We start from the raw sequence: 18385 nt of genomic DNA, 5'->3' as shown, positions 1-18385 counted from the left end.
TGTGCTTATGTCCTGCTTATGGGATTCCCATAGATACCTGGTTGGCCACTGTGGGAACAGAATGCTAGACTAGATAGACCTTTGGTACAATTCAGCAGTGCTCTTATTAACATCTTAAGTATAAGCAGCTATGTTTACATGTAGGCTTAAATATATTTATATTATATTTCTGGCCAAGATGGAAGTCTCCTTCCTGAAGTTTGGAGAGAGTTACAGGGAAACCAACAGAATTGCAAATACAGTACAGTACAGTGGTACTTCGGGTTAAGTACTTAATTTGTTCCGGAGGTCCGTTCTTAACTTGAAACTGTTCTTAATCTGAAGCACCATTTTAGCTAATGGGGCCTCCTGCGGCCGTTGCGCCACTGGAGCACAATTTCTGTTCTCATCCTGAAGCAAAGTTCTTAACCCGAGGTACTATTTCTGGGTTAGCAGAATCTGTAACCTGAAGTGTCTGTAACCCGAGGTACCACTGTATTTAAGATCATTTTAAAAAGAAATGTTTTGAGGAACGCGGGGCTAATGCATTTTAATCATAGGAATAGCATTTCTTATGCAAGGTGGAAGCTGTAAATTGTAAATTTGCTCCTGTTGTAGTGAAGCTTGACTATTAAAAAAAAGATGCAGGTGTATTAACTTAGGCATATTGTTATGAGCATGAATTGTATTTGAATTTTCAACAGGCCAATCTTATTTAATTTTTATATATATTCACAGTGAGGGAACAAGAAACCCACCTGTGCAAATGGCTGATCAGACAGCAAGTACTCAGTGGAACTTCCTTCCAGCTCTGGTTTCATTGTAGTAAAACAATCTGAACTGTGTTTAAGACACCAGTTTAGTTTATCCCAGCAGAATTCTTAAACGTCAAGCCTAAACTTCAAATCTTTTGAGTTTCTTGGAGGAAAATTGTGGTTTTGTTGTACCCTGTCCATGGTGCTGCAGTGAAGGTGACTTTCTATATTAGTGAGCAGGTGTTCCAAACCAATGTGGTCTCCATTTTGTTTGTTGAATTATTGGATCAACAACTATTGAACCAATATTTATTATGCTCTTTGGAGTATACCTGTGAGTGATGGATTGTAATAAGTAAATTAAGAAGCCTTCATAAAGGATGATGTAATTTCAATGAGAACATTACCTACATGTTTCCTGTTAAACAGTTGGCTTGTTAAACCATGGCAGTTAGCTTTCAAATAATTTATTGTATGTGTAGATTGCAGGGACGCGGGTGGTGCTGTGGTCTAAACCACAGAGCCTAGGGCTTGCCAGTCAGAAGGTCGACGGTTCGAATCCCTGTGACGGGGTAAGCTCACGTTGTTCGGTCCCAGCTCCTGCCCACCTAGCAGTTTGAAAGTATGCAGTGCAAGTAGATAAATAGGTCCCGCTCAGGCTGGAAGGTAAACGATGTTTCTGTGCGCTGCTCTGGTTCACCAGAAGCAGCTTAGTCATGCTGGCCACATGACCCGGAAGCTGTCTGTGGACAAACGCTGGCTCCTTGGCCTATAGAGCGAGATGAGCGCGCAACCCCAGAGTCATCTGCGACTGGACTTAACGGTCAGGGGTACCTTTACCTTTGCCTAGATTGCCAGTGTGTAGTTGTGTTAACCTTTCAGAGAGTTCTTGAGAAAACTTGCTAGTTATTTGTGCTCTGCAAGAGTCACCTAGAAAAATGTCCAGTTGACAACCTTGGTGTACTTCGAATGCCACACACCTGCCATTGTATGGTGGCGTATTAATTTCTGATTTGACATTAACTTTTTTGAAGCTGTAGATTTAGCTTGTACCAGAATGTATGTTTAATAGTACTGTGTTTATAAACCACATTTATTCCAGTGCACTTCAGATACTTTACAATGTAAGATACATAAACAGTAATCAGAGATATACAAAAGACAAAACGGTAAAACAGCAAAATTGTCTCAGGCAGTGTTCGAAATTCCCATTGTTCTAGGCGCATTTTGTGACAGGTATTTGCACTAGTGTGAGCTGTTTCTGAGTTCTGGGCACAGTATTGCACCTAAGATTTCAGATTAAAACTGCAGAGTGGAAGGAAAGGAGTGCCTTTTTCTGCCTCCGTGCCTCCAGCTACTCTTCGAAGACTGGAGAAGAGACCCTCTTAAGACTATTAGGGAGATGGGCAGGGGAAGGACTAGACCATGTGGAAAATGGATGTAATATTTTAGCTGCAGTTCAGGCATTGGAGCAGCCATGCCATCTTGATGAATTGGGCCTGGTTGGCCTCCCCTATGTCATGTTATTTTTCCTGAAAGTCAGGTGGTTCACCCTCCCGGTGACACATTGTCACCTGACTAGTGATAGAGGTCAGTTTACCTCCTGTCAGCTGTGCATTTCCAAGCAACATACAAGAGTGCATTATATAATGTTCTATTAAGATATACATGCAGGCAACCCCCGATTTGCGCAGGGGTTGCTTTCCTGGTCATTGCATGCTTGCCCCTGTTTCACCCTTTTAGTGACATCTTTAATGACATTTGCAGGTTCAGCGTGTGTGTGCAATTGCACACATATTGGTCACACCTAAAACGGGGTTACCCGTATACCTTTCATATGCTTAAGGTAGGAAATTTAGGTTAGGTTTGGGATAAATCAGTATTATATACCAACTTGTCCCCCTGAAATTTGCTTTTTATCTGCTATGCAGATGCTTAGCTTGCACAAACGAAGAGTTTATCAGTTTCATTACATTTTTCTTCCCGCCCCCCGTTAGGCTTCAGACAGCAAGATAATGTGCATATGAAGGAACAATGACAGTGTAAAACTCTGAGCTATGGGTTAGGGACTAAAGGCTACACATGGAAAAGTCCAAATTTCTACTCTTTTCAAATTTGATATACCCAGTGTGATTTACTGCCAGGTTTGGCTTTGATGGGAGAAACTCTCAAGCAACTGTATCATAAGGTGGCTGTGAGGACACGGTAATTGGTGGGAAATCATACTATTCCATTAGTCTTCAGTTCCCAACTCTAGTTTCTTGCTTCTTTCCCCCCCTCTGTCTCTTGTGTTCATAGGCTGTCTTGTTCCCTGAAGTCTTGGCTAATTTAAAATGTACTGTACCATAAGGTGCTTAAGCATATCTTTTTGTAAGTTGGTAAATGGTAAAGAAAGTAAAGAATCAACATTGTGCTAAACTGTTTTATGGAATCTTAGAACAGTATTTACACATAAAACATTACCATTCCAAAACAGAAGTAATTCCAGTTTCTAATGAGAGATCTTGCTTTCTGTTCATGTGCATGGGTCTATCATTGTACCAGTGGAGAGAATGTGATCAAGGTTTTCTCTTTGGTGAATCATGAGGATAACCCTCCAGTACTCGTTAGCTATCTTTGCAGTTATATTACACTGGCTCATTGTGATCTTATAATAAGAATTTAGTTCTTTGTTCCTCTTAAGAATCAATGATAATGGTTTTTTCTCTGCCTTCTACAAGTACATGATATGTATCATATGCTAGAATAATGAACTTGTGAAAAGAAAGGGTACTAATGTCACTACAAATGCTTTACCTAATGTGTGAAAAAGGGCTTTATTTTAAGGAAATGTTGTGAACTAACTCATATCTCCTGATGGAGTCTATTCACTGTTTGGGCTAAGAGTTAAATGGTAGGACTCTTCTGTTGTGAAGTGGAACAGATTTCCGCAAGAGGTGGTGGACTCTCATTCCTTGGCAGTTTCAAGCAGAGGTTGGATGGCCATCTGTCATGTAGGATTTAATTGAGATTCCTGCATTGCAGTGGGTTGGATTACATGACCCTCAGGGTCCCTTCCAACTCTACGATTTTATGATTCCAGGAATCACATGTTTGCATAGGCTGTTCTTGAATTGTCGTTTGTCCACTGATTTTATGGCAAGCAATATGAAAACTTTATGAAGCATTCTTTTCATTCCCCAGAAAAGCTAACATCTGAGTAACTAATAAAAAGAAGTTCCTTCATAATATTCTATATCAAGAAAGCCCTTCCGCTTACTATATCAAGAAAGAGGAGCTGCTTGTAAACTTATTTCAGATCAAGATATAACTGCTGAATGCAAAGAAAAGTAATTGTACAAGCTCTGATTCTTTTCCAGAACTTTTCCAGAACTTAAACTTTAAAGATATGTTTCAAGTTTATATAATCTTACTTATTATCCTTGTAGCATTTTCAGAAACAATAATACCAGCTTCTGTTTAGGTGATGTGTTGGACTAATCTAGACTGGATTTTAAAACTCCTGATAGAAAACTTGTCTGGGTTTACTGGTTTGTCTGCACACATGTATAAAGCTGTTCACACCAATATGTCATTCAGTAGCTGCATATACACAGATGGCTGCAAGTCACCTGTAAAAGAAAAGATTTGGTAGATAGCTGCTGCTACTTGAAGGTACCCTGATGAGAAACTGTATCTAGGAAACTTGATGAAAGAAATACATATATATATTTACTATTCCAATGCTGTGCCGCTCATGATATTGTTCTTCCATAGCACTTGTGATTAAATTAGAGCACATGCCCAGCAGTTGTATGTTTTGGTTTCACATAAGGAGAAGTAACCTGTTGGCATGAGAAACATCTTCAAAAAACGTTCTTGTGTTAGGTGTATCCCCAAGTGGTAATTACAGAGTAAGCTAGGGCTGCCGTATGTCCAGAATTTCCCAGACATAGCCTGGATTTGACCCTCATAAAAAGCTCAACAACTTTGGCAAGAAAAAAAAAGCTCAAGAATTTTATTTTCACTTTTTGAAATATGACAACCCTGGGGTAAGCAATCAGGGTTTCATTGAGGTTAGGTAAAGACCTTGTTGCATGTATAAATCAACCATTGAGCTCTCTATCTCTCTCACTGGTTTATGGCAAAGGATAAGGCTTCTGAACTTTGAACTGCTTTGCTTCTCTTCATTTTAAAGGGTATTAAATTTGCATATTAATTTGGGGAGGGGGGTTATTAGGTTTCTCTTATTTTTATTATGTATTTTGATATTGTGATTTATGTTGTGAACTGCCCTGAGACCTGCAGGTATAGGGTGCTATACTAATTTTAATAATAATAAGAACAATAAAAATAGTAATAATTCTCCCTCCCAAAAATAAACTTTTACTAAAGCATATATTTCATGATTCATAAGTTCCAAAAGACAATTGACTTGGCCAGTTCAATCTGGGGGCTCGTTCACATGTCCGCTTGTCCCATTCCTTGAAAGCAGTGGTCCAAAAGGTTTTCTGCTTGTCCTGTGCTTTCTAGGCATGGGTCTGAGTGGTTTTACATTTGTTCCACATCTTTACCTGGCAAAACCGGCTCTTTTACCACTGAATCGGAGCAAATGTTAATCTACTGAAAACCCAGTTGGCGTTTGCTCCGATTCAGCAGTAAAGAGCATTTTTCTTTTTCTTCAGAGAAATGTGGCAGGGCAAGCAGATGTGTGGACAAGCCTTTAATTCTCCCCAGCATATTTCTCTATGCAGTATTGGCCTGAAATGGCATTTTTCTTAAGAATGTGAGCACATAAGTAGGACTTTGTCTACCTTTCTGAGAATCTGCAGAACTGATGTAAGCTCACTTGCACATCTGATTTTAACTTCTGGGCAGAGCAGTCCAAAGTGGGGCAGAGGGATAACTAAAGGTGAACATGTTGCCTGATCAGAATCTTAAAGCATGCAGTGAAAGAGAGGGAGAGTGTTTTTACCTTTTCCCGTGCCCAAAGTCCCCCCTACTTTTTCTTTAAAGCAGTTTTCCTCCTAGTGTATATTTCCCCTCTTTTGGGAGCAGGTCAGGGCAAGGAGAAGGCTTTGGATTCTTCATAACTCCAGATTTGACACATCCCTTCTTTCTTCTACAGAAGTCAGAACTCCAGTGTCAGTAAGGCAGGGGCCACAGAGGTTTAGATGTTGTATGGCGTATGAGGTCTCTCTCCACCCTCAGAGGGGGGAGATCCAAAACACTCTGTGGCTCCTTAGATGCCTTCCCAAGGACCATATCATTACGTTGTTAATATATGTCCTTTTCCTGTAATTATTTCAGTTTTAGTTATGCCCATAACAGTGTGTGTGTAGTAACATTACATTTGTGAGAACAATAAAAATTATTTTAGTGCAACCATCAAAAATCTTAAATAAAATGTATGATTGTAACACTGATTGTGATTACCTTTTGAAGGGTTTTGATGAAATTTATGAATGAGATTACAACACCTGAATGTCACTTTTAAGTACTACACCATGTTTGAATTAAGACCAAAGTTAGAACATTGAGTACATGGTAGTAAATGTAGCTTGTAAGTATTCTGACTGCTACTCTAGATTAGGCTTCCTCAACCTCGGCCCTCCAGATGTTTTTGGCCTACAACTCCCATGATCCCTAGCTAGCAGGACCAGTGGTCAGGGATGATGGGAATTGTAGTCTCAAAACAACTGGAGGGCCGAGGTTGAGGAAGCCTGCTCTAGATATTTGAAATCTGGCTATATTGCCATAACTAACTCTTGAACTAAGGACTGCTGCGTAGATAGTGGCTTATCTCAAAAATAGTTACCAGTATAAAAGTGAACAGCAATTTAGGTTCTTAGCTGTTGACAATCTCTCTAGTTAACTTGGAAAAATAGGTAAGACGATAAATCTTATTGGAGTAGCATATATGTAATTAGCAAGCATAGATGAACTTTTCTGCCATACAGTACAGGACTTTCTCTGTTAGAAATAAGAAACTCTGTGTGAAGGCACAGTGGCTGTAATAGCTATAAGAGACTACATTTTAGAAATTGTGTTTTGTGCTTCTTAACTGTGATTCCACATTAATCTATCCTTTCCCTCTAAATTGAAAAACCATAACCTCAAAGCCTTTTGACATTGTTAAAGTGGCCCAATAAATTCTCAGCCTTCTAAGAATCTTAGTTGTCTTTTTCTGTACCTCCTTAACTTTCATAATATTCTTTTGAGGTGCATTGATTATATCTATACACAGAATTCTAAATGTGGCCAATTAACAGACTGATATAATGACCTTACGCTAATAGCATTATGTTAGTTGCTGTGCTCAGTCGCATGTGATAGGATTTGGCTTTTTCTGCATAAGTGTGGAGCTGAGCTGACTTTTTCAGCCCAGTGCTTCCTATGTAAATTCTTAGTCAAACCTGCCAAAGTTTACCTATTTGAAGAATAAAATTCAGTAACTTTTCTAAATAAAAAGTTATTAGTCAGTAAAACTAGCATATTTTTATTTTCAGCAGGTTTTGCCTCATTGCTTTCAAGCTCTGGGCTTTCACTGATTTTTGGCCAGACACCTTTGAAACTGTTAAATTGCTTCATCCTGAGTGACTAGGTATTTACTTCTTGGATCTAGTAACAGAGGCAAACTGAAGGCTTTCCTTATGTAGAGTTAGACCAGTGGTTCATCTAGTTCAGTATTGTCAACACTGAATGATAGCAGCTCCTGAGAGTTTCAGACAGAAATATTTCTCAGCCCTCCTTCGACTTACCAAGGATTGAACTGGGACTTTTTGTACCAAAAGCATTTGCTGCACCACTCAGCTGCAACCCTTTCCTTAACTGTTGAGTAGTGCCCATGATAGTTCTCTCCTATGAATATGTTGGATGCAAGCATGCAGCAAAATGTACACCTGTGTGATGGTTACATGACAACCTATGTGTGGGGTGTGTATATAGTAGTGCATTCCGTATAGAGGCTTTCACCTGCGTCTTTTTCTGTATCTAACCCATGTTAACTTCTAGCTCTCCTGTTTCTCTTGTTCAACTTAGTTTTATCTTATTTGTGAACTGTCCATTCCTGAAACCAATGTTCAAGTCTGACTATAGCATATGATTTTATACAGCTACAGCAGAGCTTTCCAGACTTTTCATGTTGGTGACACACTTTTAGGCATGCATCATTTTGCGACACAGTAATTCAGTTTTACTAGCAACCCGGAGGTTAAACTAACCACTTTCCAGCCCCGGAAGGAACGTGGGGAGTGTTTGTGTGACACACCTACACACTGCAGCCAACACACTAATGTGTCGCGACACAGTTTGGAAAGCTCTGACCTACAGTAACACTGTGTGATCATAATTCTATGTACATTTATGTACTCTTTTGTTAATGATGCTACAATTTTAGAAAAAGTGGTTGGAAACAGTGAAGCCTGACAAGCTTCTTTTTTTGAACTGATCCTTTCTTCATGTTGGAGTGCTTAATTTCCTTCTCAGTATTAACTCTTGACAAAGTCTTAACTTCATTGGATTAACTTGGGAAGCGTGCAGTTTTCTTTATTTGATATCTGAACCTTCTAGGGCACTCTTCCCTCATGTTCTCAAGCTTATTTTTCCAACTACAAAAACCAAAACTTTGGGATGGGGGCGGGGGGAAGCAGGAGAGACTACACAAAAAACACCTCTGCATAGGAAGTATGAAATCCACATAGACTGTCATATGATTACATATTTGTCTCTGGCTGCACATAAATGTAGAACTTGCAACAGGGTGATGAACATATTTATAGAGAAGTACACTTGCAAGCAGCACTCATCAGCTGGGGCTGTGGACTTGCTAGTTTCAAGAAATAAATCCCTAGTCACTCAGGATGCAATATTTTAAATGGTTTCTAGCCTTGTGTGGTTCATGTATCAGTAAAACTACAGTACTTGATATTTTCTAGACTCCTGGGCAGCACAGAAGTACTCATAGACAGTGTGTGGACCCCATGTCCATTCTCTGTGGTATAGATACAACAATATGATGCTTCAGAGTTACAAAATAGAACTGTACGTCTGGGTGGTAAGTTTTTTAGATTGGAGTCGATCTTCTGTGGATAAGGGCCATAGCTCAGCTGTAGAGAATCTGCTTTGCGTGCAAAAGGTCCTAGGTCCAGCCCCTGCATCTCTAAGTAGAGTTGAGAGAGTTCCCACCTTAAATTCTGGGGAGCTGTGTATTTAATGAAGGCACATATATTTTGCGTAGTTACACTTCATGCAAATGTGTTCATGCTGTGACTGCTGAGTTAATGTAGTTTGTAATAGAAGATGTTTGCTGTATAAAAAGCAGTTACTTAACAGGGTGCCAAAAATAGTATCTGGGGAGTAAACTGAGGAAAGTCTTGCTAAAGTGTCCAGTTTCATTTAGAAGAGACTTATAGGCTCACCAGGTCTAATATATGGGCCTGCATTCTATGTCCATGGATGTTAAAAGGATGCAAGCTGTAGTAATGAATAGGTATAAGCTGTGGTTGACTTCTGCAGATTGGAGCCCTAAACATCTGCAGAATTTCTAGGTGATAACAAGAGTTTGGGGCATAGACCAAGGGGACCTGAGTTCACATTCGTGTTGATCTGTAATGCTCACTGGATGACCCAGACTAATATTGTTTCATCCACTTACCGTGCAAGGTGGTTGTGCATGAGATAGCTCCCATTTAGCTGCTTGGAGATTCTCTGGGAAGAAGATACAAATTCAAAAAGAAAAGTACAATAAAGTATTTCCAAATTTTCTGTTTTGGATCTAGTTCATATACTTACATGTGGTGGCGAGAAGCTCAGCAATTGGTTAATTCATTCTAAAGCACTTTCAGACAGATATATTTTATGCAGGGCACTCCTAGCTCTTATGTCAGTGCTTTTCAACCAGTGTTCCGTGGCACCCTGGGGTGCCTTGAATGATGGTCGGGATGCCGCGGGCAACACTGGTCTCTGCCCCCCTTTCTTTCCCTCCCTCCTCTGATGCTCTCTCACATCTCTGCCTCCCAAAGGCTTGCACAGCTTTTCATTGCAGCAGCCCTGGCTACAAGTTCCGCAGGTGAATGGTGCCTCTGGGACTAGCCAGGGAGTGTTGGTTGCCAGGAGCTGAGCTGGCCTCTGAGTAAGCAAGTGGGCAAGGGGCCCAGCCAGCCAGCCCACCAGCCCTTGCTGTTGGAATGGACGGACAAGTGGGAGGCCAGATAGGCAGGCAAGCAGGCAGGTGGTGCACTGGCCTTTCTTGTGCTTGCTGTGTGCAAGGCCTGCCTGGGAGCTGAGTTCCCACCACTGAAGGCGAGTCTTACTCTCAAGGTAAGGTGCTGGCTTCACATTCACCTTTGGCCAGTTTCCATTGGGGCACTAAGGCTGGGAGCATCCTTTTCCCAGGCCCCTGTGGGGCAGTGTGGGGAGGCACCTCTCTTTGGGGTGGGGGACAGCTCAGAGACCAGGGGCGCTGACAGCGGCTGCTCGGAGGACTCCCAAGGAGAGGGGAGGGAAGGCTGAGGGAACACCCCACAAGGGAGGGTATTTGAAAAAGGATGAGAGGCTGCCAGCTCTGCAGGCAAGGGGTGACATAACTGGGCTCCTGAGCCCCACAGTGGTGCTGCAGAAAGAATTTAGTTGGTCAAGGGAGCCATGGACTCGAAAAGGTTGAAAACCTCTGTCTTCTGCTGTCAGTGTAACTCCACTGAAATTCAGTAAGAATTTCTAAGTGTGTTTGCTGACACCTACACCCCATTCTCTAGATTAGAATCTGGTTGTATTTGCCCACTGAGGGACAAGCAGGGCAAATTAGAAGACAGCATGTTCAGATATCATTTGTGTTGTTAGTTACAAATCTTGAAGTGCAGTATGATAAGCAAAACTATTTCTCTCAATTTGTTCCAAACAAATCATGAACTTTGTTAAACACTTGGACAAATTGGTCTTTTACATGTATACAGAATCCCAGCTATCGTTTCTCAACATAGTACCTAAGGTTACTTTTAGCACACCAGTTCATGTTAAATTCTAAATATTATCTGCTTCTGGGCACCAAGATAATGGTGCTATTATTTTGTAGTTCCCAGATGCTTGTGTTTGTATTCGTGGCCTAGTGCTACCTATTGTTGTAGAAGTCGCTATTCCTTGTATTCCATTTTTTTCTGCAACCAGTAGTGGCAGCTTGCTGATGTTTGTAAAAAGCTTTTTGATTTAGTTTTTCATCTTGTCAAATTGATGGAATCCACTGGAGATTGAGCAAGTGTTAGAGGAAAAAACATTGAGGTCATTTGGGATAACCATACTGATAATATCTGTGCTTTTCTGAATCAATTCAAGAATTGTTTGCTTCAGTACTGCAAATGGTGCACACTTAGATGAACACTATTTACATGGGCTGGCATTTATGGTGGTTCTGAGCTGACTTTATGTGTTTGAGGGACCCCTGGCACTTCAGTGAATAAAATGTAAAACTTCTCTAACTCTGCCTGAGCAATGTTTGTCAAAGAATCAAATGCAGGGAACCTTCTTTCTGAAGGCCAGATTGCCTCCAAGATAATGTTGGTACACGGGGTGCATGCTGGTAGTGGGTGGGGCAAGAGACAGGCTACCCCTTTTCTTCCTTTCTGTCACACCATTTTTCTCGTGTTTTTCCTTTCCTTTCCATCTATATTATATTAAACCAAAGGCTGCAGATTTGACTGCTATTGATTTAGTTGATCACTGAATAGACTGCTGCAGGCCAGTTTCTATCACAGTAATTATACTGGAGAGCTTGCATACAACCTCCACATACCATTGTGATTTCTAAGATATAGAATATACTCATGTGTTATAAATCCAAGGACATGTTGAGGTTTTTCTTGATGCCAGCCCTCGGCTGTGGAATTTCATCCCCCTCAATTGAATACTGCTTGGCTATTGGTTCATTTTTAAGTGTGGTAAATGTCTTCACCACATATTGAGGATTGGGGGGAGGGCTACAAACCCCAAAGCGTATAAGAATGCTTTCTGTGAATCATGTAAGAACAAAGATTTGAAGAAATTTTCACTTTGGCTGTTTACTTGGAGGACTTCATTGTGCTGTTATACAACAAAGGGTTGTAAAATAATTTGAGATGTTTTTATTGTGCATCGCCTTTAGATGATAATGTAGGAGAAACTAAAGGGTTAGATGCCACTCTTTTTCACAGTTCATTGAGAGTGGAAAACTTTGTGGGTTAATACCCCTTGAAAACTAAGTTGGAGGCTGGGAAATATTTTAAGCAAAAGCAATGGAGGGAAAAAGAAGCTTATAAACTGCTTTTTGATTCAGAGAGAATTAATTGGTTATGCTCCAATGTAGACTTAAATAGTAATTCATTCATCTTTTTTCTTTTCCAGATCTTCAAGTATCTTCATTTTAGTTTTCTGTGCTATTCCTCCCTTAAGTTATTATATACTTTTTTGCTGCTGTGCGAAAACAGAGATGTCTCGCAGCCCAGATGCGAAGGAAGACCCTGTGGAATGCCCCCTTTGTATGGAGCCTCTTGAAATTGATGACATAAACTTCTTCCCTTGCACCTGTGGTTACCAGATCTGTCGCTTCTGTTGGCATCGTATTCGCACTGATGAGAATGGGCTTTGCCCTGCTTGCAGAAAGGTATATTAAGTTCATTAGAATAAATTTGGTTATGTAATAAGGTTCACCAATATGAAATGTTGCTTTAAACATGATGTATCTTGTCCCCTAAGACTTTATCTTGGGGTTCACTGTCAAACCAGGGAGGAATATGGAGTCCCTTTAAGTGAAATATTGATCTTCGTTCGACTTTTGAGTTCTATACTTTCCGCAAAGTATTCTCCTGAACTCATGAATTGTCAGAAGTCAAGTACCACTGTAAACATCAGTTTAGTGGTACATATATCATTGGGCAATACAGTACCCTCCACTTCTTCCAGCCACAGCTGTTTCCAGTCATCTCCTCTGAAATCTGCAACAAGTGTCTTGGTTGGCAGGGCAAGTGGGAATAGGGTGGTCAGACAGATGGAAAGACTTTCCTCTCGTCATAGGAACTGTTATCAGAGCAACAGGCAAAAAGTGAAGCAGGTTTCTGTGTAAGATACCCAGATAAGTAAGATACATTGCCACTGTTCAAGGACACATTCTAGCCAAGCAAAAGAGCTGGAGGAGAATATGGAGTCGGGCCAGTGAAGGGTGTCTGAGTCCTGATGATGACCAGATTAGAGAAGCCTGGAAGGCAGCACTTGGCCTCTGGGCCTGAGGCTTCCCACCTATGGTTTTCTTGATATGGTCAAGGGATCAGGGACTTTTATCCTTCGATGGAGCACATGAGATGGGCATCTGGCAACATAGCTGGGGCACTTTAAATGTTTGCTCATGAAAAAGCAATTCCCACACTACTTGTGCTAGTATACTTGTGGTATCCAGTTAAGTGATGCTTAGTGTACATCCATTGAAATAAACTAAAGTTCATTTATTTCAGTGGGTCTAAGTAAGACTTAGCCAGGTGCCACCCTAAAACTGTTTTCAGTTTAACTTCTTTAAATGAACAGATGTGTTTTGGTTATTGCATCATCTCTATCTTTTTTCTAAATTTGCACCTTTTCTGCAATGTGGTGAGGTGTTTGAAATCTGTAGATGCTCATTAAGTACTTCACTAGGATATTTGTTTTGAATGCTTCTGATGACCCAGCTGTTTGAACTCATTGACCTGCTAAAGTGGGTCACATTTCATGTGCCAGTGGTGGTTAAAGAGAGGCATGTGTAAAAAACTGAATGTTGCCTTGCATTCCTTTAAGTTTTTGATTTTTTAATTTTTTTAAAAAGGTATTAATCAGCATGGTATTGTCATTTATTGTGTTTTTGTGACAAGTTACTGTTAGTGTTTTATCATGGCACTCATACTCGTATAATATCAACCATTATGTTTTCAGATGCCTGCTTTGAAACAAGTTTACGTCTAATCACTATACTCTGTTTTCTGTATTCTATAGAAATGCACCAAGCTTCTCACAATGAGAAGGCAGGTAATGGCTGCCTATCTACCATTACCTTTATCTGCTGCTGCACAACTCAAGGGAGGAAATGTCAGCCATCTTTGCAAAGAATGATATCAAAGTTTAAGAAGCCTCACTGGCAGAAATTGCACACCTATTCCTTGGTGGGCTCAGATTTATTTGAAGCCATTGCTTGTTTCTATATCATTCATATAGCATCTATTGCAGCGGGCTTGAGGTTTGCAGGAAACAATGATGTGGAAATTATTAATCAAGGCTTACCCACTTTTCTTTTTATTAGCCATATCCAGAAGATCCAGCAGTGTATAAACCACTCTCCCAAGAAGAGCTGCAAAGGATAAAAAATGAAAAGAAACAGAAGCAAAATGAAAGAAAACAGAAGATATCAGAGAATCGTAAACATCTGGCCAGTGTACGGGTTGTACAGAAGAATCTTGTATTCGTAGTAGGGTTATCCCAACGCCTAGCAGATCCAGAGGTAAGCAGCTGCCAGAAATCTGAACTTCCTATAGAATAAGTGTATCCTGAACTTCTGCTGCAGTTATTATAGTTGCCAAATAAATTCCTACTCAAATTAGTTGATTCTTCTGGGCTTTTCAGTGGTGTTCAATACCACCAACCTAGGGCTGCGGACCCATAAAATGGTGCCAGTTGAATTCTGTTATATCCCATGGTCATTAGTCTGGGAATCCTGGTTGAAAAGACATCCATACGCTGATGATACTCGGCACACACACTCTTTTTCATCAGACCCTAGGGAGACAGTGGACACTGAACTTGAGGGAGCAGCGTGTCATTGAATATGCAATAACAATCCTAATAAGATAAAAATATTGTTGATTGTGAGAACCAATGAATCTGGAGTTTGTTGTATATCCTGCCTTGGATGGGGTTGCATTTGCTCTAAAAATGGAGGCTTTCAGCTTTGATGTGTTCTTTGATCTGGAACAGCTTCTGGTTGCTGGGCTGGGACCACTTTTGCTGATATACTAAGCTGCACTTACTTGCAGAAGACAATTCTGGCCATGGTAAATTCATTCTGAAGCCTGCTAAAGCATCAACTTTGGTAGTATGACTTTACATGGGGCTGCTCTTAAAAGCTTTCAGAAATTTTGGTTGGTGACACTATGACCAGACTATCTTAAACTGGTCAGTGAGACATACAGTGGTGCCTCGCAAGACGAAATTAATCCATTCTGTGAGGCTCTTTGTATAGCGGTTTTTTCGTCTTGCGAAGCAAGCCCATTGACATCTTAGCGGATTAGTGCTATTAGCGGTTTAGCGGCTTTTAGCGGATCAGCTGATAAGCGGCTTATCAGCGGATCCGCTGATAAGCGGCTTATCAGCGGATCAGCTGATAAGCAGCTTAGGGCTTAGAAAAAGGGGGGGGGGAGAGAGGGAAAAAACCCCGCAGGAACTCGCAATACATTTTCGTCTTGCGAAGCAAGCCCATAGGGAAATTCGTTTTGCGAAGCGCCTCCAAAACGGAAAACCCTTTCGTCTTGCGAGGCGTTCGTCTTGCGGGGCACCACTGTATTACTATGTTGGTGCTCAATCTGCAGGAGTGCTATCAGGATTTTCTGGGCCTGTATTGGGACCCACTGTATTGGGACCTCTGATCTACTCACAAAAGAGGACATTTGCATATTCAAATTTTTGTGCCCTTTTGCTGATAGCTATGCAATGAATTGTTAATTAATGCTTGCACCATGCAGGAGACACGCCCAATTCCTCCAAATTTTGAATTCACCATGCTTTTCTTTAACATTCACCTATGCTTACTGTGTGAAGGGACGTAGGTGGCGCTGTGGGTTAAAGCCTCAGCGCCTAGGGCTTGCCGATCGAAAGGTCGGCGGTTCGAATCCCTGCGGCGGGGTGCGCTCCCGCTGCTCGGTCCCAGCGCCTGCCAACCTAGCAGTTCGAAAGCACCTCCGGGTGCAAGTAGATAAATAGGGACCGCTTACCAGCGGGAAGGTAAACGGCGTTTCCGTGTGCGGCTCTGGCTCGCCAGAGCAGCGATGTCACGCTGGCCACGTGACCCGGAAGTGTCTCCGGACAGCGCTGGCCCCTGGCCTCTTAAGTGAGATGGGCGCACAACCCCAGAGTCTGGCAAGACTGGCCCGTACGGGCAGGGGTACCTTTACCTTTACCTATGCTTACTGTGTAGTAGTATTTCAGAAAATAACTTCTAGGGACTACCTGATCTCAGACAAACCCACCATAGGAAAGATGCCTTCTGGTTGGTAAGAAAAAAGCGTATACTGCAGAGGTTCCAAGTGCTACAAAATGAGATGGAATCAGGAAAAGTGCACCAAAGGGGAGGGGAAAACAGAAGCTCTTTAGGATCCCATGAATTTCTTTCTCTTGAGGCTCACAAAGCGCACTCTTCAATCACAGTTCTGTCTTTATTCATTGGCTAAAAAACACTTAAACACAGGAGCAGACAGCCTAGCACATTGCTTAGTAGGGTACCTGAATATCTTGCTTTATAAGTTTATTTCTAGGAGGGCTAGATTTTTTAAATGAAAGCTCATAGTCTGGGGTCCCTGCTGGCAGTGGGCCTGTTAAATTGGTACCCACTTGGCATGCCTTTCAATCTTCACTTGGAATTTTATGTGATTTATGGACTGCAGGCTGTTAGAAGAACTCATTATAATACAGTGTTGTTAGACTTCAGGAGAGAGAATTGAAGTTATCTGCCACTAATTGTAGGAAATATGGTATGTGCTCAGTACCAGTTGCGTGCCTGGGTGGAGACTCCTGCGCCGCTCCAGTTGACAGCCCGAGACCAATGTTTTGTATAGTTCATTTGTAACTGCTAAGCAATTTTCCATTGCTTTCTTTGGTTAAAAGATTTTTCAAAGGGAGCAAAAATAGTTAGGCATCCATTAGTAGTCTGAGTTTTGTCTGAGCTGCTTCTTAATATTGCTTTTATATCGGTGAACTTAATCTTCCAAACAGGTTTTGAAAAGGCCAGAATATTTTGGGAAATTTGGTAAAATACACAAAGTTGTAATCAACAACAGCACATCATATGCAGGCTCACAGGTAAGATACTGATTTCCCCTTGACCTAGGCAAAAGGTGGGTGTTTAGCTGGAGTTCCAACAGTTTCAGTTGCATATGGACAACTCATTTTTGACATCCTTGGGTCAAAAACATTCCATACAAGAACATTTTGGCAGCTCTGTTTTTGTTTGCATGTACTAATAACCAGAGTCAGATTAATTCTACAACGTAGACTACCCAGCAGTAAGGTGTAAACTGCCCCTGAATTTCTACAATTAGAATGTAATTTCAGTTAAGTGTAGCCTATGAATATATTCCCCTGCAAACATGTGTCCAGATCTTTTCATTTGTTCTGTCTGGAATGTACCTTCCTTATTATTGCCGCTTTGTACACCCCTGTTCAGGAATGTAGTTGCATTCTAACTTGGAGCACCCCATGATTTACTATAGCTGTTTTGCTGGTGCAGAAGCTGATATACTTAAAATATGTTATAGTTTTTCACTAAATAGAAAGATTGTATTGACTTCTGGGTGTGCATTATACCTTGGTGAAGATTTTTAATTATACCCTAATCTGGTTGATATGCTATTGTCATACTAATGAAAAAATTAATTCCTATTTCAAAGTATATGTTACTTTTTCATTCAAGTTTGTAAGTAGGAAAGGAATATGTTACTTGGAATGCTTAAGTTTTTAGAAGTTGGCTTCAAAATGGGTAGAGGAGCAAAGAGCAGGCAAAAAGTTAACATAATTGTAAAGAAAGAAGGGAATCCAAATGCATGGTAAGGATTTTGGAGTAAAGCTGTTGTAGCCTTGTTGCTATGAATATCAGTGTACAGAGTTGGGAAACCATCAATTCAAACCTAACTTCAGTAAGCCCAACCTTGTATGGTATATAGTTGCTTCATTCTACTGATTTTACTCATATGTTCTGAAGAAACGAACATAGTTTCCTCACTCTGAAGCAAGGAACATAGTTTGTTTGTTTTTAATTTAGGTTTTGCATTCCTGTTGTAGCAGACATTGCCTTAGAAGTATTCCTTTGTGTTTGTTTTATGGATAGGAGTGCCTCTTAAAATGGTGCTTGCCAGGTGGAGTATTTAGAAGTACTTCTATGACAAAATGTGTTTTAAATTTGCTGTCCGATTAGTCACAGGCACTTCTGTAACCTGTTTAAACTGATTATTCAAATATTGCAGTAATAATTACTGCTGCACTTTTGCAAATGAATCCTTTGCCGAGGGCTTCTTATGTATTAAGTACTTCAGAATTTTGTGAAGTTCAGTGCTGCATTATAGGATGACTAATAAACTGACCTATGCGCATACACTTTTTTTTAATTATCTAGGGTCCAAGTGCAAGTGCATATGTAACTTATATCCGGTCAGAAGATGCACTCAGAGCCATACAGTGTGTCAATAATGTGGTAGTAGATGGAAGAACACTTAAGGTAATATGAATGTATGTGTTTGTAACTATATAAGAATAAGGTTGTATGTGTGTGTGTGTGTGTGTGTGTGTGAGAGAGAGAGAGAGAGAGAGAGAGAGAGAGGGAGAGAGAGAGAGAGACACGGACGTAATGGCAAATGTCTATCAGTACATGTAACTGAGCACCATGATACCAGAATATGGATTCTAAAACAGGCTTACTT

The 18385-nt window shown here is 40.8% G+C and overlaps 1 protein-coding gene across 6 annotated transcripts in view; it reads left to right on the top strand.

The window, feature by feature from the left end:
• Positions 1 to 18385, top strand: part of CNOT4 (CCR4-NOT transcription complex subunit 4) — a 54009-nt gene that overhangs the window by 4790 nt on the left and 30834 nt on the right. For all 6 annotated transcript variants that reach the window (XM_079993983.1, XM_079993985.1, XM_079993987.1 and 3 more), the window contains exons 2-5: positions 12087 to 12345; positions 14005 to 14202; positions 16686 to 16772; positions 18082 to 18183. In XM_079993983.1, coding sequence (XP_079850109.1) covers positions 12172 to 12345; positions 14005 to 14202; positions 16686 to 16772; positions 18082 to 18183 — 561 coding nt within the window. In that variant the 5' untranslated portion in view covers positions 12087 to 12171. The remainder of the gene's footprint in view (positions 1 to 12086; positions 12346 to 14004; positions 14203 to 16685; positions 16773 to 18081; positions 18184 to 18385) is intronic.

Source organism: Podarcis cretensis (assembly GCF_951804945.1).
Source record: "Podarcis cretensis genome assembly, chromosome: 10".
Taxonomy (NCBI): Eukaryota; Metazoa; Chordata; class Lepidosauria; order Squamata; family Lacertidae; genus Podarcis; species Podarcis cretensis.
The sequence above is the reverse complement of the archived record's forward strand: the minus strand, read 5'-3'. Positions and strand labels throughout refer to the sequence as shown.